Here is an 18,695-nt window from a genome sequence, read left to right as displayed (position 1 = left end):
CTTAGAGGGGAGATGCTATGAAATCCAGGACGTTGTAGAGACTAGATTAGGTGCCCCTGCAGGGAGCCTCATGGCACCAAAAATGTCCCCAGTGTCCTGAGGTTGTACTTTGTAATCAGCACAGTTTACTTGCCTGTCGTCCCACTACAGTATGAGTTCCCAGAAGGTTCCTGCCTTCTGTGTCTGTGCCCGCTCTCTGCTCCCTAGGACCTGGCACACAGGCGCACAGAAAATACTGGCTGAGTCAATGAGTGGTTTTGCGATGCTTGGTTGCCTAACCCGATTTCCTGCAGCGGGCTAGTCCTGAGTCAGAGGCAGGCCTGATGTCTTCTTAGTTTTCATCAGAGAAGGCTGAACCTGGGTGGAGGCCATCCAGACGTGCTCCACGTCCAGACAGCCGTGTAGCAAGTAGGTATGCAATGACTGTTTCCTGAATTGAATTAAATGGAATCGAATGAGCCAATTATGCAAACTTTTGAGGACGTAGCATGGCAATGCTTTCTGCTTAAACATGGTTATTTGATCCAGTAGTAGATGTTATTCCTGAACGTCCAACCTCAGCTTAATGTAAATTATTTACACCACTGGAGAGCAAGGGGTCACCCTCATTCGATTTCCTTAGCCTACGTTATCCTGGGCATGCAACATGCTGCTCTCCACTCTCCGTTGGCAGCCACAGAGCATTCTTTGCTCAGGAGCTGTTTGCCAGTCTGGACTAAACAAAACCCAAACAGCTCCAAACCCCTAATCTTAGCATCAGCATGAAAACTATGCAGTAATTCCTTTCAGACACACACACAGACACACACACACACACACACAGGGAGTGTGAAAGGGCTCTTCCATGGCCCTTTGAAGTCGAGTCCTTGAAGGACGCTTACTGTAAGAACAGCAGAGTGAAACCCTAAACAGAATAGCACTTTGTACATCAAGTGTGCAAGTCCGGAGAGGCAAGGGTGTGTGTGTGGGGGGTGGGACGTGCCGCCTGGCGTGCTGAAGCAGGACCCTTCTCCTTGAATTCCAAATGCCTATTAATCACACGAAAATAAAACTAGAATTTAGAGTCCATTGCTTTGACTTTTTTTTTTTTTTTTTTTTTTTTTTTTTTACAAGAAGCACACCCTGCCTTTTTAAAATTGACAAAACCCCCTTAGCTTGGCAAGCTATCCTAACTCAGATGCTGGTGATCTTAGAAGGGAAGAAAGCTTGAAAGGTTAAGTCAGATCAGATTACTGCCCTGCCTAAACCCTCCAAGGACTTCTCACTGCGCCGGGGACAAAACTGCGTTCCTACTTGGTGGACTGGGCTTTGCGTGGTCTGGCTCCTCCCAACCCCCTTTCTCTCCAGTAGCACCAGCACCCTGTGCTTCCAGGCCCCACCCCTATGCTGGCGCAGCCCTGACAAACCTCTGGCCTCCCATCAGCACAGCCATGTCCCTTCCGCCCAAGCCCCCGGCCTCCCCCATTCCTGCAGGCTCTCCGACCAGCCCCTCCTTTTGGTCTTCACTTAAAGGTCACCTCCAAGAGAGCTCCTCCCTAAAGCCCTAATTAAGGTGGGGCCCCTCGCCCATCGTCTTTCCTTTCCATCCTCTTCCTCTGTGTCCTTCAAAGCACTCCTCTTTAACCTGCGATTTTCTTTTTTTTTTTTTTTTAAAGATTTTATTTATTTATGTGACAGAGAGACAGCCAGCGAGAGAGGGAACACAGCAGGGGGAGTGGGAGAGGAAGAAGCAGGCTCATAGCGGAAGAGCCTGATGTGGGACTCGATCCCAGATCGCCAGGATCACGCCCTGAGCCGAAGGCAGACGCTTTAACGACTGCGCTACCCAGGCGCCCCTAACCTGCGATTTTCAAAGTACTGTTTTTCAAGTCTGTCTTCCCCCAGAAAGTGCAAGTTCCCGGAGGCAAGAAGAATGTCTGTCCTGTTCCTGGCTGTCACCCTGACATCTATGAGAGCACGTGAGATCTTGCGGCAGCTGGGTTAGCGTGTGTCCCAGACTCTGGTGCATTCCCCCCCACCCCATGGAGATTCCTTTCCTCCAGCTCTAACAGAAAATTTCTCGCAAAAAATAAAGGAAGCCCCGAGAGTACTTTTTGAATGCCAATACTGCTTTTTTTCGGGTCCACTCTGGGAAGTGACATTTATAATTATGCTGAATATCCTTTTCCAAACGTGTTCAAACTATTCACATTTTTCTTACTCCCATAAATGTGGCACGCTTCGTCCTCAACCCTTTCAGCCCACATGCTCCACGCAGCTCATTAACGAGTGGACTCACGGAGGCTAAACTCCCGCACCAATCCCCAGATACCGCTTTTGCTAAAGACCGATTTCCAAGGCAGGTCTTGGTGTGAACTATGCGAAGACGGAAAACACGCGCTCTCCCGCGCCCCGGGCCTTGCGGTAACTAACGGTACGACCTATAGGGAGCGCCCTCCGACCGTTCCTGCCAGCTGCCGCTGACGTCACGACGCCGCGTTTAAGCGGGAGCGCACGCTGGCACGTTCTCCCCAGGTTTTGAGTCCCGTTTGTCAATGACCGGCAGGTGGTGAATGTCGCGGAGTTAGGAGTATGGAAAGTCTTGATAAAGAGAACACAAGGCATACTACGGGCTGTGCTTTCCCCCTTGCCACCATTCGCAATTTTGGTTCTTTTGACTCGGGGAGACCTGAATATCATGAAAGCAGTCATGATTCACCTCTTTGGGAGTCCCATTTGAGGCCAGGCTTGAGTAACCCTTTGCACGTCTGCGGCTCGTTCCCGCATCAGGAGTGCGGAGGGAGTCAGGAGGGAGGCTGGCGTTGGGCCGACGGCCAGCCTACTACTAGCCGTTCACGCAGAGGCTGTGGGCGCGTTGCTCGGTGACTGTTTCGTGGCGCTTGAGGTGCTTTCCAGCAACTCCGAGCAGGGATTCTGGAAGAGGCCCTCAACGATTTAGGCCCCGCCAGCTAAATAATAACAGTAATCGTGCTGCCGTGTATTTGCGGAGTGATTTACAATTTACAAAGACATGTGATCTCATTTAATCCACTCTGCCGCTCTCGAGGGGACCCTATGAAGTAAGAGGGAGACCACGTGGGGATAATACTGCAGATTAAAAGCAGCCTGGAAGTTCTACAATGGGTGATGGATGGCTGAGGGTTGCCTGGGCGGCCTGACCTCCCCTTCACTGTGGGCCTTTGTGATTAATTCACCCACTTGCTTAGGAAGTTTCTTTCCATCTGAGAAAATTAAAAACACCACTCTCTGGACAGGAATGTGGGATCATAAATGAGAACCAAATAGAAAAGATTTACGCAAAAGCACAAGCTCAGCAAAAGAGAAAACTTAGAAATTGCTAATAAGGTATAAATCAAGTAAAGGCTATTAGCAAACCCCTGGTAAGGGGAAAAAAAAAAAACCACCTTTGAAATGATTTGCTGAGCTCGTAACAATACCACTTCTACCTATGATTTTCAAATATCTCCAGGGTAATTTGGCTCATATCCTTAAACACTGCCATGAAGACTTTCCAATTCGAAGGGCTTTACACAAAATTATGGGGAGTGTCAGGAAGTAGGTCTTGCTGTTGTACCTTGAGAATCACGTAATTCCTAGAGCTGTGGGGTCTCCCGCATCTGTGTGCTCCCGAAATAAGCACAGGGCTCAAAAAAATGTGTTGACCGTGTGAACAAATAAGTCGCAGGATGGGTGGATGTATAGATGATCTGATGAAAGGATGGGTAGATGGATGGATGACAGGAATGATCAATGAATAAATAGATGGATAGATGGATGGGTAGATAGAATGAATATGATTCAGTGGACGGATAGATGGACGGAAGGAAGGAAGGAAAAAGACAAACTCACTCATTTTCTTGACGAAGAATGGTTAAGACCAGAGGGGTTACTCCTTTGCCTGTATTACCCAAAACAATTGGTGTCAGAATAGGGGCTCCCAGGGCTCTTCAACCCTACTCTAGTGCTCCCAATCTTGTCTTCCATTTGCCAATTTTATCAAGAGTTCCAAAACATTCACGATGTTAGTCATTGGGAACCACTTCCAGAGGCATGCAAGCTGATGTGTTTGTGTCTATTTGATAGGCAGGGAAATTAAGAAGTGAATTTTCTGTAGCCACTTTGAGTTCCTCAAGAATGAGAAAGCATGAACACTGCTCAGTTGTGTGTTAACTTCCTACCAGCCTCATATTCTGAGATTCACACGGCATGCTGGCCGGTGATGCTGGGCTCTGTCTGGCCTGGTAGGATATTGGAAAAAGAAGACACCTACAGGCCCCTGGCCCAACCTCATACCCTCAGAAGGAATTCTTTGCCCCCAATGCCTCCCAAATAGTTATCTTGCTTCTGCCTGGATAGTTTAAATGACAAGGAGCACACACTTTCTCAGAGTAGCCTGCCTCCCTTTGGGGAGCTCCCTGGTTAGTATCTAGAGTTTTATACTATTTCTTTTCCTGTTGGTGTTGGCCTAAGATACTCTCACTTTGGGCTCCGGTTCCTGGCTTCAGTAATCACAGACTCAGAGCAAATCCCTCTACTAGGTCTTTGTCACTCCTACGAATCGTGCTTAAGACAGAATTAGGAGCAAAAAAAAGATGCCCTCCAAAGGCTCTGTGCTAATGGTGGCAAGGAAGACAAGCAGTCACTTGCCAATAAAGGGACAATGAGGTGCCTCGAGAACAGCTCTCAGGCATGACAACGTCTAGGATGCGAGCTGTGCCCCTCTGCCCAGTCTTTGTTTCAAAGACAACGTGATGCCCTAGGAGCCATTTGAGAGGAGCCCCCCAATGCTATTCCTTGCAAAAGTATAGCCACATTTTGTAACAATCCATCGCTTTACACCTCCAGCAGGTGCCCCCGCCCCCCCAGGACTGGCCCCTTGCCAGCAGGTCTTCACAGAGGCCGGTCTTTGGGCTGCAGCCAGTACTTGCCTCCTGCTCCAACATTTCCTTCCAGCAAACCCAGAGAGCAGGCCTCACCTGGGAAGTGCCATGAAGAGAAGTGTTGGGAAGGTCTCACTCAGGTATAAAAAAGAAGACTGTAACAAGTGAGTGTTCTTCTTTCCTAATGAGAGTCTCCCCACATTAGCACAGCGCTCTGGTTTGGGATGGGCCCTGGGAGGCATCAGGATCTCATCAGAACCTGTACGCAGTCACTCCTCGTGGCATCTCTTTCCACCTCATTTGAATGCTCCCTTAATGAACCTGTCTTCCTTTTCCCCTGGGCGAACCGAGTCTAGAGTTTCAGAAAGGCGTTCCAAAGGGAAGAACAGCGTGATTTACTGACACAGAGAAGTCACTTCATTTAAACCTCTCAGATCCGATAAGGTGGTGCTTCAGAGGAGGGGACGCTGCAGAACACCCCTCCCCCCACTACTGATGCATTTCAGATACACAGGCCGTCAGGTCAACCCCGAGGGAAGAAACACTCCCCAGCCAGCACCCTCTGAAGGCCATGTGACCCATCTAACCCTGCCCCTTTGCCCAGTGAGTTTTCCTGGCCCTTGGCTGGAGGGGGGGCACTCTGGAGCTGTAGGCTCAAATAGAAAACAGGTGCTCAAATTGTAGGATAATTTGCAATTTCTAAACAAAGACAGCGTCTACCCCTCCCCACCCGCCACTTCTCAGGGAAGAGGTCAGTCCTCCTGCCCTGAGGCATTGCAGTCTGGTTGCCTATGACCCACCCTTCAGAGGAGTGCAGTCCACTCTGGCTACTTGGAAAGGGTTTTCCTTCTGGAAGTTTCCATGGGTGGTCTGGCCAAAAAACCAGGGAGATTTTTGCTTAGCAGTTTCCCAACATGCAATTCAACCTGTGGCAATTCTGAAAACGGCTGGAATGTGGGTACTTGCCCGGTGGAAGGGTTCATGATGCAGCCTCCTTTGTCGGCAGCCACGCTACAGCCACAGCCTCGCTCCAGTGTGTCGTGGTTCATCCCGAAGTTGTGGCCCAGCTCATGTGCCAGGGTCACAGCGGCACCAAGGGGGCTGTCTGAATGGTCCTCAAAGCAAGCACAAGAGCACAATGTATAGTTCACCTCTCCTTGGCCTTTTCCCCAGCCCCTGTCCACCTCTGTCTCCCACCATTGACCGAATCCAATCCCCTATAAGGAACAAATATAGAGCCCCGTTATTTGGTTCAAACGTAAATAAGAGATGTGACCTATTTTATGAAACCGGCTCAGGGTGTCTTCTACAGAGGAGCGCATTCATCATGAACACACGCAGGACTCCTTATGTCTTTCCGTGAAATGCTCAAGGCAATCATCTCCATTCTTTCCTGCAATTGCTTATAAAACATCTTTCTTGGGGCGCCTGGGTGGGTCAAAAAAAGTACCATTTTATCCTGGATGGAGATGGGGCTGATGAAAATTTGGGAGGGGGAAGCGTACTTTGTGAGATTCTAAATAAGACCTGACCAGGGCCTACCGAGCACGCCCCTCCTGTCTACTTGGTAGAGAAGGATACTTGGAAAATTCACAATAATTTACCAAAAAAGCTAGCCACCTTGAGTAATCTGTTTGAAGACTCAGTGAATTAAGGTCGTAGTCCAGTTATGCTTCACTCTTGCTGGCTCCTTGTTTTGTCAAGTGGTTTTGGAGATGCGTAGAAGCACCCTGATTCTCTGATTGTTGCTGCTGGGGGTTCCCTCAACGCTTTCATGGGTTTCGGAAGGTGGTCTCTCCATTCAGCGAGCATTGCGTGGCCACCCCTAACTTAATAAACTGCATGGATGGTTTGGCTAAATAGACATTAGAGATTATTGTTATTTAAAATGTTATTACTTAATTATTAAATACTAATTATTAAAATATTGTTACTTAACTTTAACAAACTAAAATTAATTACTCAATGTGATTGGAAGGGATTGTGCCCATCAGTGTTTTGTTTTTTTTTTCTTGGTTTCAGGAGAATTTAGTGATTCATCACTTACACATAACATGCAGTGTTCATTACATCAAGTGCCCGCCTTAATGCCCATCACCTGTTTAGCCCTTCTCCCCACCCACCTCCCCTCCAGCAGCCCTCAGTTTGTTCCCTACAGTGAAGAGTCTCTCTTTTGATCTTATTTTATTTTTCCTTCCTTTCTCCTTTGTTCATCTGTTTTGTTTCTTAAATTCTACATATGAGTGAGATCATCTGATATTTGTCTTTCTCTGACTGACTTATTTCACTTAGCATAGTACACTCTAGTTCCATCCATGTCATTGCAAATGGCAAGATTTCATTCTTTCTGATGGCCGAGTAATATCCCATTGTGTGTGTGTGTGTGTGTGTGTGTGTGTCTGTGTCTGTCTCTCTCTCTCTCTCTATATATATATACCACTTCTTTTTCTGTTCATTAGTTGATGGACGTTTGGGCTCTTTGCATAACTTGGCTAGTGTTGATAGTACTGCTATAAACATTGGGGTGCATGTGCCACTTCGAATCACTGTTTTTGTATCCTTTGGATAAATACCTAGTAGTAAATTGCTGGTCATAGGGTAGCTCTATTTTAACTTTTTGAGGAACCTCCATAGTGTTTGCCAGAGTGGCGGTACCAGCTTGCATTCCCACCAACAGTGTAAGAGGGTTCCCCTGTCTCCGCATCCTCACCAACACCTGTTCTGACAGGTGTGAGGCAGTATCTCATTGTGGTTTTGATTTGTATCTTCCTGATGATGAGTGATGCTAAGCTTTTTTTTCAAGTGTCTGTTAGCCATTTGTATGTTTTCTTTGGAGAAATGTCTGTTCATGTCTTCTCTCCATCTCTTAACTGGATTATTTGTTTTGGGAATGTTGAGTTTGGTTAGTTCTTAACAGATTTTGGATACTAGCCCTCTATCTGATAGGTCATTTGCATATATATAGGTTGCCTTTCAGTTTTGTTGATTGTTTCCTTCGTTGTGTGGAAGGTTTTCATCCTGGTGAAGTCCCAGTAGTTCATTTTTGCTTTTGTTTCCCTTGCTTCTGGAGGTGTGTTGAGTAAGACATTGTGACGGCTGAGGTCACAGAGGTTGCTGTCTGTGTTCTCTAGGATTTTGATGGATTCCTATCTCCCATTTAGGTCTTTCATCCATTCTGAGTCTATTTTTGTGTATGGTGTAAGAAAGTGGTCCGGTTTCATTCTTCTGCATGTTGCTGTCCAGTTTTCCCAACACCATTTGTTGAGGAGACTGTCTTTTTTTCCATTGGATATTCTTTCCTGCTTTGTCAAAGATTAGCTGACCATAGAGTTGCGGCCATCGGTGATATTTCTGAAAAGGCCTGCCCACTATAGAGCAATGAAGGTACCTTATTCAAATACTGCTTTGTGCTACACAGGAAAGAGATAAGAGGTTTTCCAAGAAACTTCCAGGAAACAGTGACACTGGGTTTTGGAGAAAGCATCATTCCTGACACAGATAATCTTTGTGGGGCCTCTTCTAAAGGCACGTTCATAAAAGAGTATATAGGCTGTTCCTAGGTATAGATGTAGCTGACTCTCTCTCTAGCCCTAAGTCTCAGAAGAGAACAGCACATCAAGGGACCAAGTTATTCTTAGAATAGATGAAATTCCTAATAAATTACTTTGTTTAGATTTTACAGTTTCCTGTTGTAGGAAGCTTCACAAATATGTTTCAGGAAATCAATTCTCAAGAATAACACAGGTTGGCAAAGAGAATGTAGCCAACCTAAGAATGTGGAGGGCTGAAGTTAGCATGCTTTGGCACATAATTCAAGGACTTTGTCCTTTAAAAGTTATTCTTTGATTTTTTTGTATCACTGAATATCTTGGGTTTGTTTTTAATTGCCAAGTTGTTTTACATTCTTTCACGGATAGGTGATTACGAACAGACTATCTTTCAAGAGACCCTGATAAACAGTTTACATTTGTAATAAGAAAAGAAAACCCTACTTCTTTATTTATGGCATTATCCCCAAACCAAGGTTGTTCTAGTCCAGTTAGATACAAGGGCGTGGCTTTCAGTTACGAAAGCAAAGACTTGCTCCATCTTAAAAAAAAACAGAGAACCAGGAGCGGAACTCATCTTTTCAATTTGATTGGGATTCCTGCTTCCTTGCTACATGATTTCCTTCCTCTTAGACCTGTGAGTCCTTCAGTGGGACATGGTCACGAGGAACACCCATGAATTTAATTGTAGGGACACAATAGGAGAAAGTTCGTTTAGAAGTTGTCAGGATATTGATCTCATTTATCTCATGAATTTTATAGAATTAAAGGGGCTGTAGACTTTTGTCCTGCTAGATGCTTCTCTCCTATGTGGAGTAGACAAAGGATGTGTCTAACTGCTGCCAAGTTGGTCAAACATATTTCCTGCTGATGAACTTTGGACTTGACTTGATTACCACGCAGTACACGTATTTCCTTACCTTTCCCACATTCATTTTCATCCATTTAAAAAAATAGCCTTTTCTCTATGCTTTTAAAGACGGAATCTTGATCAAGTGCGTGTATGGAAACAGAATGAGGGATACGAACTGAAGAAAGCCCACTTAATATGATCAGAATGGTTATAAAAATGTTTAAACACCCCAAACAGAAGAACCTGCCATATTTATGAAGATTTCAGTCTTAGCTCTTAAAAATATTTACATCCATTTTAAGTGGCAAAGCCAGTAGCAACTGACCATGGAACCATGAAACAGAAAATTATTCCCTCTTAAAATTTTACAGGCTGTTCTGTAAAAATACAGTCAGGATCTGACTTGAAATTAACCTGGCACCAACAAAAACCAGTTTTTCCAATGACTTCCATAGCGGGGATCACGTGCAGGGCTTGTAAGTTCAAAGGAAACCAGAGGGTAGCTCGTTCAAGCCAGAAATCCAGAGGGGGTAGGATCCGCCCAAACGGCCACTCCAGCTTGTATGTTTTAGTGCATGTTTATGTGAGTTACCAACACTAATCAGAGAAGAGGAAAACATTTGTTGCGTATACGCACTAGGAAGATTAGGTCAGGCACTATGTGGAGGGAAAATAATAGTCAGCAGAACATTACTCCTTCTGCTCCTTAATACAACGGGGTATTCAGAAATGTTCTGTTTGGAAAAAAATGTGGAGGAAATCCTGGTTTCCTAGAAGGGCGACGTTCTATTTGTTTAATGGAGATGTCAGAGTGGTCTCTGAGAATACTCCCTGTCTGAGGGCTGGTGCAAAAGGGACACTGCATTTGCAGAGCAGGGACGGTGCCAGCATGTGGTGAAACCTTTTCTTTAACTGATGGAATGGAGCTGGAGTCCCTGGTTGGGCAGTGTATCAAAGCTATTCCCCTCTTAAATTCATAAGAAACAAGTCCCAACTATTCTTCCAGTTTTGTTCCCTCTACACATATGTAGAGCCCATAATGACAAAATTATCCTTATAAAGCAATAGGCCTAGGTAACCGCCTTCCAAGATTAATGCTATTATGAAGACAAATTGGACCCCGGCTAGGAACTAGATCAGCATCTGCAGGGGTAAATAGTTACAAACCTCAGACTTTCGGCTGTTGGGCTTGGAGGCAGAACCATCAGAAAATCATTCTGGTAGTCATGTCTGGTGAGACCACAGTCCATCTAAGAAACTGAGTGACGAGGACAACCCCAGTGCCTGGCTCATCTCAAGGCTGGAGGGCATCCTGGCTTGGAATGCTTTGACCAACACCCCGGTTGAAACTTTTTCTCCTTAAAAGGGGCAGTTAGGCTTCCACTGAGCTTTTTTGACACGCTCACCTTGCCTGGGATGACTTGATGTGTGTGCGTGTGTGTGTTTTAAATAAACAGTACCTAAAATATTATGGGGTATAGAAGACTAGAAATAGGGCTAGAAAAAGGTAGAATTACATATAAGAAGCATGAAAGAAAATGGCCTAATTTTACAAAGTCCAGTAAAAGTAGAAGCTGTCTGGAGAAACGCGGGGAAATGGGTGGGACGTTGCCATCGGCTCCTTGGTGCCCCTGACTTACCATGACGATCCCTCCCGACTGCTCTGCCGTGCACATGCTCATGATTGGTGCCATGCCGATGGTGGTCCCTTGGAAATACACCCCACTGGGAAATGAAAAAAAAAAGCTTTCTTAAATTCATATAGAATGAGGACATTTCCAAACATTTGAAATTCGTCGCATTCCAACAAGGGCAAGGGCACGTGCAAAAATGAACACAGCCACGTGGGGCCTGTTTACAGGCGATTTGTATCCTTAGTTCCTTTCAAATGTATTTTGCATGTGGCCCCATAATCCTTTCAGATTTTTGTTTGCAAGACTCAGACCGTGATCAGTCATGACCTTTGTACTTATGAGTTGTATCCTGCCTATTTTCTACAGATTGGAGGGAGCTGCTCTTTTGAGACACCATCTGCTGATGGAAGTGCTGAGAAGAGTCACAGAGAATCACTAGTAACTAAATGAAATGCACGTGGCGGTTTACTAGACCTTCTGTTGTAGCTGAATTTTGCTTGCCTGTGTAACATTACAATCAGGCCAGAAACCCAAACTCTTCAAAGTGTCTTGCTAACGTAGCTGGCAAAAATGAGGTCGGCAGAAAAATGATTGCTCCTCTGGGGCCAGTGTAGAATAAGCACCCACCCCGGGAGGAAGGTTCCAGTAGGGGAGGTTGTGGCTGAGATGCAGGCTTTTCCCTTTGTGGATTCTTGACCTGATCAATGAGTCTAATGACGTGAAGCCCTGTTTAATTGAAGTGCTGTAAATTCGACCCTCATGCATTAAAAATTAAACATTGTTCATATTCGTTGAATCTCCTTTAAGGGAATCTCTCTTAAATGACTTACTCATGTTATCTTGGCTATGTACATACATAGATTAGGCAGACACTGAGAAGTTATTCTGACAGTGTTCAACTGGACAAAAGGGAGTAAGTATATATGGAACCTTATCTGTGTATGTATGCATGCATCCATCCATCCTGTCATACTCATATGTATAGTACTTGGGGTTACAGATTTTAGTTTTACATCTATATAGACCACTTTAACAGATACAGTTATATATGTATATAGATAATAACTTTATATAAGAGGCTAATTTATTTCCAGATGTTCAAGTTGGACAGACTCCATTTGGGAAAAAAAATTAAAAGAAAATACTCTGACTCGAAATATCTAAAATGTGCTCTGAGTAGTTCAGAATTAATCAATGCATAAAATAGGAGGCAACCACAAATATCCCAGGCGGGGAAAAAAAACAAACAACCCTCTGAAAACGGCCAAAGTAAATTATCAGGGATTGCTAATAGCCTTAGTTCATAGGTAGGCATTTTCTAAAGTGAGGGTGGAATTAGAATGGTTTTTAACTTTCTGTAATTTTTTAAAAGATTTTATTTATTTGAGAGAGAGAGAGAGAGCACACAAGCAGGGGGAGGGGCAGAGGGAGAAGGAGAAGCAGACTCCCCCCTGAGCAGGGAGCACGGCTTCATCCCAGGACCCTGAGATCATGACCTGAGCCGAAGGCAGATGCTTGACAGACTGAGCCACCAGGCGCCCCATATTTCTATAAATTTTTAAGAAACTAAATATAATTTGCCAAAGAAAAAAGTCTCCGACCCCAGAGCTTTCAATTCAGTGAAATGAAGCTGCGTGAGAACATAATAACAGCATAAACTGTTCAAGTGTCTTAATAAAAATGTTGTCACTTTGAGAAAAATCTACTCCTTACCCATTAAGATTATGATAAGAATTTTTTTTCTTTTAAATATAAAGGTGTCTGAATATCTTCCCACTCTATTGTTATGTTATAGCTGTGCTCTCCCTCATTTCATTATCTGCAGGACACTTAGTGCTACTGTTGCATTCTCCCAGCGACGGGGGACCCCTGAGAGCGGGGAGGCTTATAGTGCTGGTCATCGCTATGTTCGAAGCACCTAAACCCTACTTGCTTCCTGACTGGTGCTCAGTACACACCGACTGAAAGAATGCAGACCGCCAGGGTCCTCTGATCTAGAAAACCGGAGTCATAGCGACACAGGAGGAAGAATGAATATTTCCTTTCTCCAGGCATCTGGTAATAATCATCCTAATGCATCATTGTCACATCTTGCATAAACATTTTTCACTAATAATGAAAGAAAATGAGCTTTTTTTTTTAAATAGCCTACTGAGGACAATTTTATATCAAGACGAAGATTAGGAAAATTTGCATAGAGGAAAACATCCAGGTGATGGAGAAAGAAAATAAGACATCTCTTAGAGGGATAGGTTTCCTCAGGGGTTCAAAGGGAGACTTTCCCAATAGGCTCCCAATTCGCTCAGGATGGCGCATGTCCCACTGATGTGGGCTGGGAAACACCCCTGTACAAGTCAGTGTGCAGCTTTGGGGAATGCCTGATGAAGCTGAGAGGAGAGGGGGCTGCTGAGGTCGCTGTTTCTTTAAGCAAAGGAGAGACAAAGACCCCCCCTCCCACGCCCCCCCCTCCGTACCTGATAAGCTGGGCATTGTCATGAGATTTGCGAGGTAGAAGCTTCATCTTTCTCCAATCCAGAAATTCATGGAGGCTTGTGAACGGGTCCTGACTTATAGAGCATTTGTCGATGTCATTCCACACCTCCACGCCCACCAGCACTATCCGAATGTTCAGTGGTCTGTAAAACTGAGGAAGACAGGCACCCTCTGGGGACCACATTCACGAGAGCTTAAAATGCAGGGTAGAACATATTTGCGTGCTTTGAACTTCACTGACATTGGTGAGAAAAATATCTCTGTGCTCCCTTGTTCCTGTGGCGTTAGAATTTAAGAAATATTTTCAGGGTCGGACGCAAAGTGATATGTTAACTGGGTTTTCAATGTTGTTGACGGGTTAGATGCCAAAGTTAATAGGCTTTCTGATGTCTGCCCTTATTTGTATGGAAGCACACATTTCACATGGTTCACTGGTGATCTGAAATGTGCGTAGAGATGTGTACTCTCGCTAAAGAAGTTACGTTACGCCTAAAGACTGCCCGTTCATAACTACGCAGGGAAAACAATGAGGGCATTAGGATCTTTCAGACACTCTGCCGAAGACAATAATTTGTTCCTTTTAAGCAAAATGTTCTACCTATGAGTTACTGAAAATGAATCTGTGTTAATTTTTCAGCAAAGACTCAGACTTGGCTGACGCTATCACGTTCTGTCACTTACAATCAACCTAGAAGGTTTTAATTCAATGCAGAAGTCCATATCTTTCAGAATAATACAGGCATATGCAGAACCCTTCTTCTGGAACATTAATGACCATCTTCCTCACAGCCAGAAGTTAGCTCACCAGCAGCATCACAGGAAGGATCTGCTAAAGGAAGTTCCTTTTTTATAGGCTTGTGAAATCAAGCCTCAGGTATACTACCAAAGCTTCTTCTCATTGCCATTCTGTCTCCTGTCTTTATATAATCCTGACTTCAACCTACAACCCTTTCTCCACAAGCAGATCATCCTGGGGCAGAGGTAGGAAGAGCAGCTCTTCTAATGGCTAAGGGATAGTCTGGTCCGGGACATGATGACTGGTCAGGGCAGAGGGAGGAACCACCCATTGCCTCTAACTACCTTGCTGCCCGCCATGTGAGCTACGACAAGGAGAAGGCTCTGTGCTCAGGGCCCGGAGGGTGAGGACATGGGGTCACCTGGCTGGCTGTAAAATCTTCCAGTGCCCATGGTGTGTGAGGGGGTACACAATGGAAAGTCCTCATTTTCTGATACTCCAGGTAGCCCAGGAGAAAGATGTGGCTGATGGTAGCAGCCAAAGTCAAGCTCCAGATGTGAGCAGGTCCCATTTTTATGCTACATGCATCTGGGGCTAACAAGTCACAAAAGTCACAGAGGCTCTGCATTGGATGGTTAAGCCCCATTCCCATGTGGTGACCTAGCGGGTGGTACATTCTGCAAGTCGGAGCATCTGAGCCCCGTTCTGAGCCACAGGAGGCAGGCTCATTACTTCCCCAGCGCAACCAGCGGAAGAGCCTGATGTGGGGCTCGATCCCAGAACTCCAGGATTACGCCCTGAGCAGAAGGCAGATGCTTAACGACTGAGCCACCCAGGTGCCCCGCAAACGCTTCTTTTAAATCAAGAATTGCTTGGTCTGTGGTATGGACTTGCAAGCTCCTAGCTCCGGCTTCCCAGGCAGAATGAAGTTCCTGGACTCTTCGGGAACTCTGACTGCCTGTGTCTGGCTGCTGCCCTTTGACCCGGAGACCACACTTTCCACTGTGTAGGCACAGAGGTGACATTGATCAGGAGACAGAAGCGTCGGAGCTCCAGTACTGACGTCCACACCAGCTTGCTAAGCCCTAACCTCAGAGCCACATGCCCCGTGTAGGCTTCGGGGGGGGGGTCATCCGTGAAGGGGACACCGTGTCTGCCTCCGACAGGGGCTCTGTGGAAGGGGTAACTCAGGTCTGTAAAGCACTGCCACGGTTCCTCAGAGCTAGCTCTGGTGCTTGCCAGCCAAGGAGCTTTTCCTATAATGATGGGTCATAATTGCCGTCTTTTAGTTCTCTCGGGTCACATCCTCACAACAGACTTCACACGACCTATGTAACACACGGTCCTTCCTCTCCCAACTGGCGCCCCTGAGCACCGGTCAGGCCAGCTACCCCCGCCGAGTCATCAGGCACAATCCCTGTCCTGCTCGTTGGTGGTGTTCTTCCCAGGCTGCTGATGGCTGATAACAATAACCTCAGCAAACACTCAGTGAGCGTTTCCTACGTCCGAGGCACAGTGCTGAGGACTTTCCAGTCTGCAGCCCTGTTCGTCTGCACCACAGCTCAATGAGGCCAAGAACTAGCATGATCCCCACTTCACCGTCAGGGACGTTGAGCTATGGAGGGATCGGGGAGCCTCTCGAGGTGTCACTGGCGTGGCTGGGATGTGGACGCAGGCAGCCTGGCCCTGGCACCCAGGTCTTAAACCACCAAGTAGCACAGCCACTCCTGGGGAAGTGCTCAGACTCCCTTCCAAGAGGACCTGCTGTGACCCCAGGCCCAGAGAGAAACTGGATGGGAGCCTGGCAGCTGCCAGCCTGGCCCATGCACCCCAGAATGTGGGCGGGTGCAGTCCGAGAGAGGTGGCCTCGACTGACCCATGAACACGGCAGCGAACAGGCATTTGCTCGACTCTTGTTGTATGCTAGGCTTGGCATGGCACCGAGAACAAGGATTAGGATGCCCTTGCCCTTGGTTCCCAAATGCTCAGAGGTCAGCAAGAGGCTCAAAGCTGGGGACACTTAGCCATTGGGACAGTTCATTCCAACAGAGTGAACTACCAAGAAAGGGTGCAAACAGGAAGTTCACAGGGTGCTGTGCCAAGGGCTCAAGGAAGCCTTCTGGAAGAAGTGGATCTGAAAAAATGGGTGGGGTGAAAGAGCAGACCCCGTGGGGTCTGACATGAGAACCTGCACCCTTCGGGCAACCAGCTCAGGAGAGGAGGAACGAAGACTCCCACAGGCGGCAAAATACTCGAAGAAATTAAATGTGTGGAAGATGAGCCCTTTCAGAAGTAGGTCACAGGTCTGTGGCGGCGGATCTGCCCCTGGTGCTAACTTCTTCATGGATACGAAGTGGGAGACAGGTAGGAGGTGAAAGGTTAAAGAGGCAAAACTTGGGCGATCACACACCTCCAGTGCTCCGTCCTGCAGGTGAATCAGGACCTGGGGAGGGCTCCTCAGTTCCAGGGCACAGGCTTAGCCTCCAGCTATGAGCGTCAGACATGCTTTCTGTGTTTTACTTGCAGGGGGCATTTCTTGGACGCTTCAGAATGTCACCTTTGTACTCAATGACTTCCTGGTCTTTCAGTCTGGGATGTTCTTCTCCCTCTCCCCTTCAGGCCAACCCAGCCAGCCAAGCGGTTATTCATTTAGAATGGCCAAGGAGAGCCAAGATTTCTTCAAATGAGGAAGTTGCCACTGGAAGTCATTGTCTTGGGGCGGAGACATTTCCCCTTGGAGAGATGCAAAGCTGAACTTCTGAACACCTGCCAGGGCCTGGGGCTCATCAGTTACTGGACTTGGATGCACAGAGCATCTGGAGGGGCCTGGGTACCCCCAGCACGGTCTTCAGGGTCTACTGGGGGTGGCCGCATATGCGTGCTCGGGGATTCAGCTCTCTCCTGGCCGGAAACACAAAAACAGCCAGGCGGGCAAACTCTGCGGAGTCCGTCAGGTCTCTTCTGAGGTTTACAGTTCTTTAATTACCAGTGCGAGTTATTAACAGCCCCCCGATTGCCAGGACACCTGGGCAGCAATGCCTTTGAAAGCTTCTAGGCAACACCAACGCACGGGCAGGTGTGAGAAGCCCTGTTTGAGATGGACAGCCGTCAGCCCCAGACAGCTTGATGGCTCCGTTGTGCAGGTGTGCTGCACTCGGGCAGGTGTTCAGACAGGTTCACCCTCTCCTTGTGAACAGTAGTGTAAAGAGTGTTGCTGGGCTCCTACCCCCAGGATGAGACCAGACTTCTGGGGTTTCCTCCAGGTCTGGACCACCTTTGCCAGGGGTGAGCTCCCAACCTCCTCATTCTCGGTGAGCCATTTTCCAACAGCTGATTGAACTGAAAGCCAATTCCTGTGTCTCAGGACCGTGGAGCCCGTGTGTTACTTATAAATGGCAGCCTGCCGTCAGGGGGACTGGGGACACAACCCAGGGAGACCTGGCAAAAAGCCCCCTTGGGAGTTCTCCAGGGGGTCAGGTGCATCCTATTGGGGTTCTGGCTCTAACTGGGGAGCCTGAGACCCCCTCACACTGGGACTCCGGCCAGAAGAGAGCCTGGAGGGAGATCCACCCCAAGGCCACCGCGGTCCAGACAGCGTGCGTGGGTTCGCATCTCCCGGAGCTGTTCCAGGCCGCGAATTCTGCACTCAGAGGAAGGAGAAGTCGGAGTTCCAGCCCAGCACCAGAACCGGGTCTCCCTGCCAAGTCAGACGAGGTGTGCTTCATGCCCTCCACCTCGTTTCTAAACATTTACATGCTTTGAGTGGTTTAATTACCCGAAAAAGAACTTACCTTGTCAACGTGATTAGCGATCTCTATTAATCGCTGCTTAACTTTTTCCAGATCTTTTCCTTGCCTCTGAAACTGAATAAATTTAAACGTCAGCATTAATAACAGCAAGGGTATCAATCAAATCTCATCTTCCCAGCTCCTGGGAACGTGACGTCTTGGGCTTCACAAACCACCTGGGACCCTGCACGGTTTACAGTGAAACGAGTTCCCATCCTGACGAGTACTTTCCCCGTCTGGGGACTTTCTGAAACTCCCTGAAATTTGCCCAAGCCAAGTGCTCATAAGACAGTAACTTCTGCAATTTTTCCAGCCTCATAAATGATGGAGGCCGTGACATGTTTTGGCAGAGAAAACAGACAACGAGAAGGCAGTCCAAAGCCATTTTTCATATCATCAACTTGATTTTAACTTCCTCAGAAATTTCCTTTATATTTGTTTTTAAAAATTAAACAGTAAAAGTAATAGAAGCTCATGGCACCAAGTCAAACAGTGCAGAGGAGAAGGGAGAAAAGTTAATGAGCTCCCCTTCTCCCCTCTTATCTGACCTTCCTGCTTGGGAACGGTTCTCTGAGCAACTGTCAAGCTGGTTTCATTCATAGGTGTCGGGTGAGTTCACGAGTGAAAGTCGCCTCATTCATAACTTGGAGTGGAGGCAAGGAATGAATGCAGAGAAGATCGTCTAAAAACAGCAACTGGAAACTAATTGAAGAGAAAACTAACGTAGCATCAAAGCAGATTTCAGAAGGTACGGTTTGTCTGC

General features: G+C 46.8%; 1 protein-coding gene across 1 annotated transcript in view; it reads right to left on the bottom strand.

Moving 5' to 3' along the window:
* The window catches only part of ADAM12 (ADAM metallopeptidase domain 12), a 333,867-nt gene that overhangs the window by 66,749 nt on the left and 248,423 nt on the right, over positions 1 to 18,695 (bottom strand). Inside the window, exons 8-11 of the mRNA XM_045809515.2 lie at positions 17,936 to 18,007; positions 13,390 to 13,559; positions 10,922 to 11,006; positions 5,847 to 5,995 (exon numbers count right to left, since the gene is read on the bottom strand). Of these exons, the coding sequence (XP_045665471.2) occupies positions 5,847 to 5,995; positions 10,922 to 11,006; positions 13,390 to 13,559; positions 17,936 to 18,007 (476 nt within the window). The remainder of the gene's footprint in view (positions 1 to 5,846; positions 5,996 to 10,921; positions 11,007 to 13,389; positions 13,560 to 17,935; positions 18,008 to 18,695) is intronic.

Source organism: Ursus americanus, chromosome 6, assembly GCF_024610735.1.
Source record: "Ursus americanus isolate L20-20 chromosome 6, mUrsAme1.1.p, whole genome shotgun sequence".
Taxonomy (NCBI): Eukaryota; Metazoa; Chordata; class Mammalia; order Carnivora; family Ursidae; genus Ursus; species Ursus americanus.
Note: the sequence above shows the minus strand (reverse complement) of the source record. Positions and strands in the feature narration are given on the sequence as shown.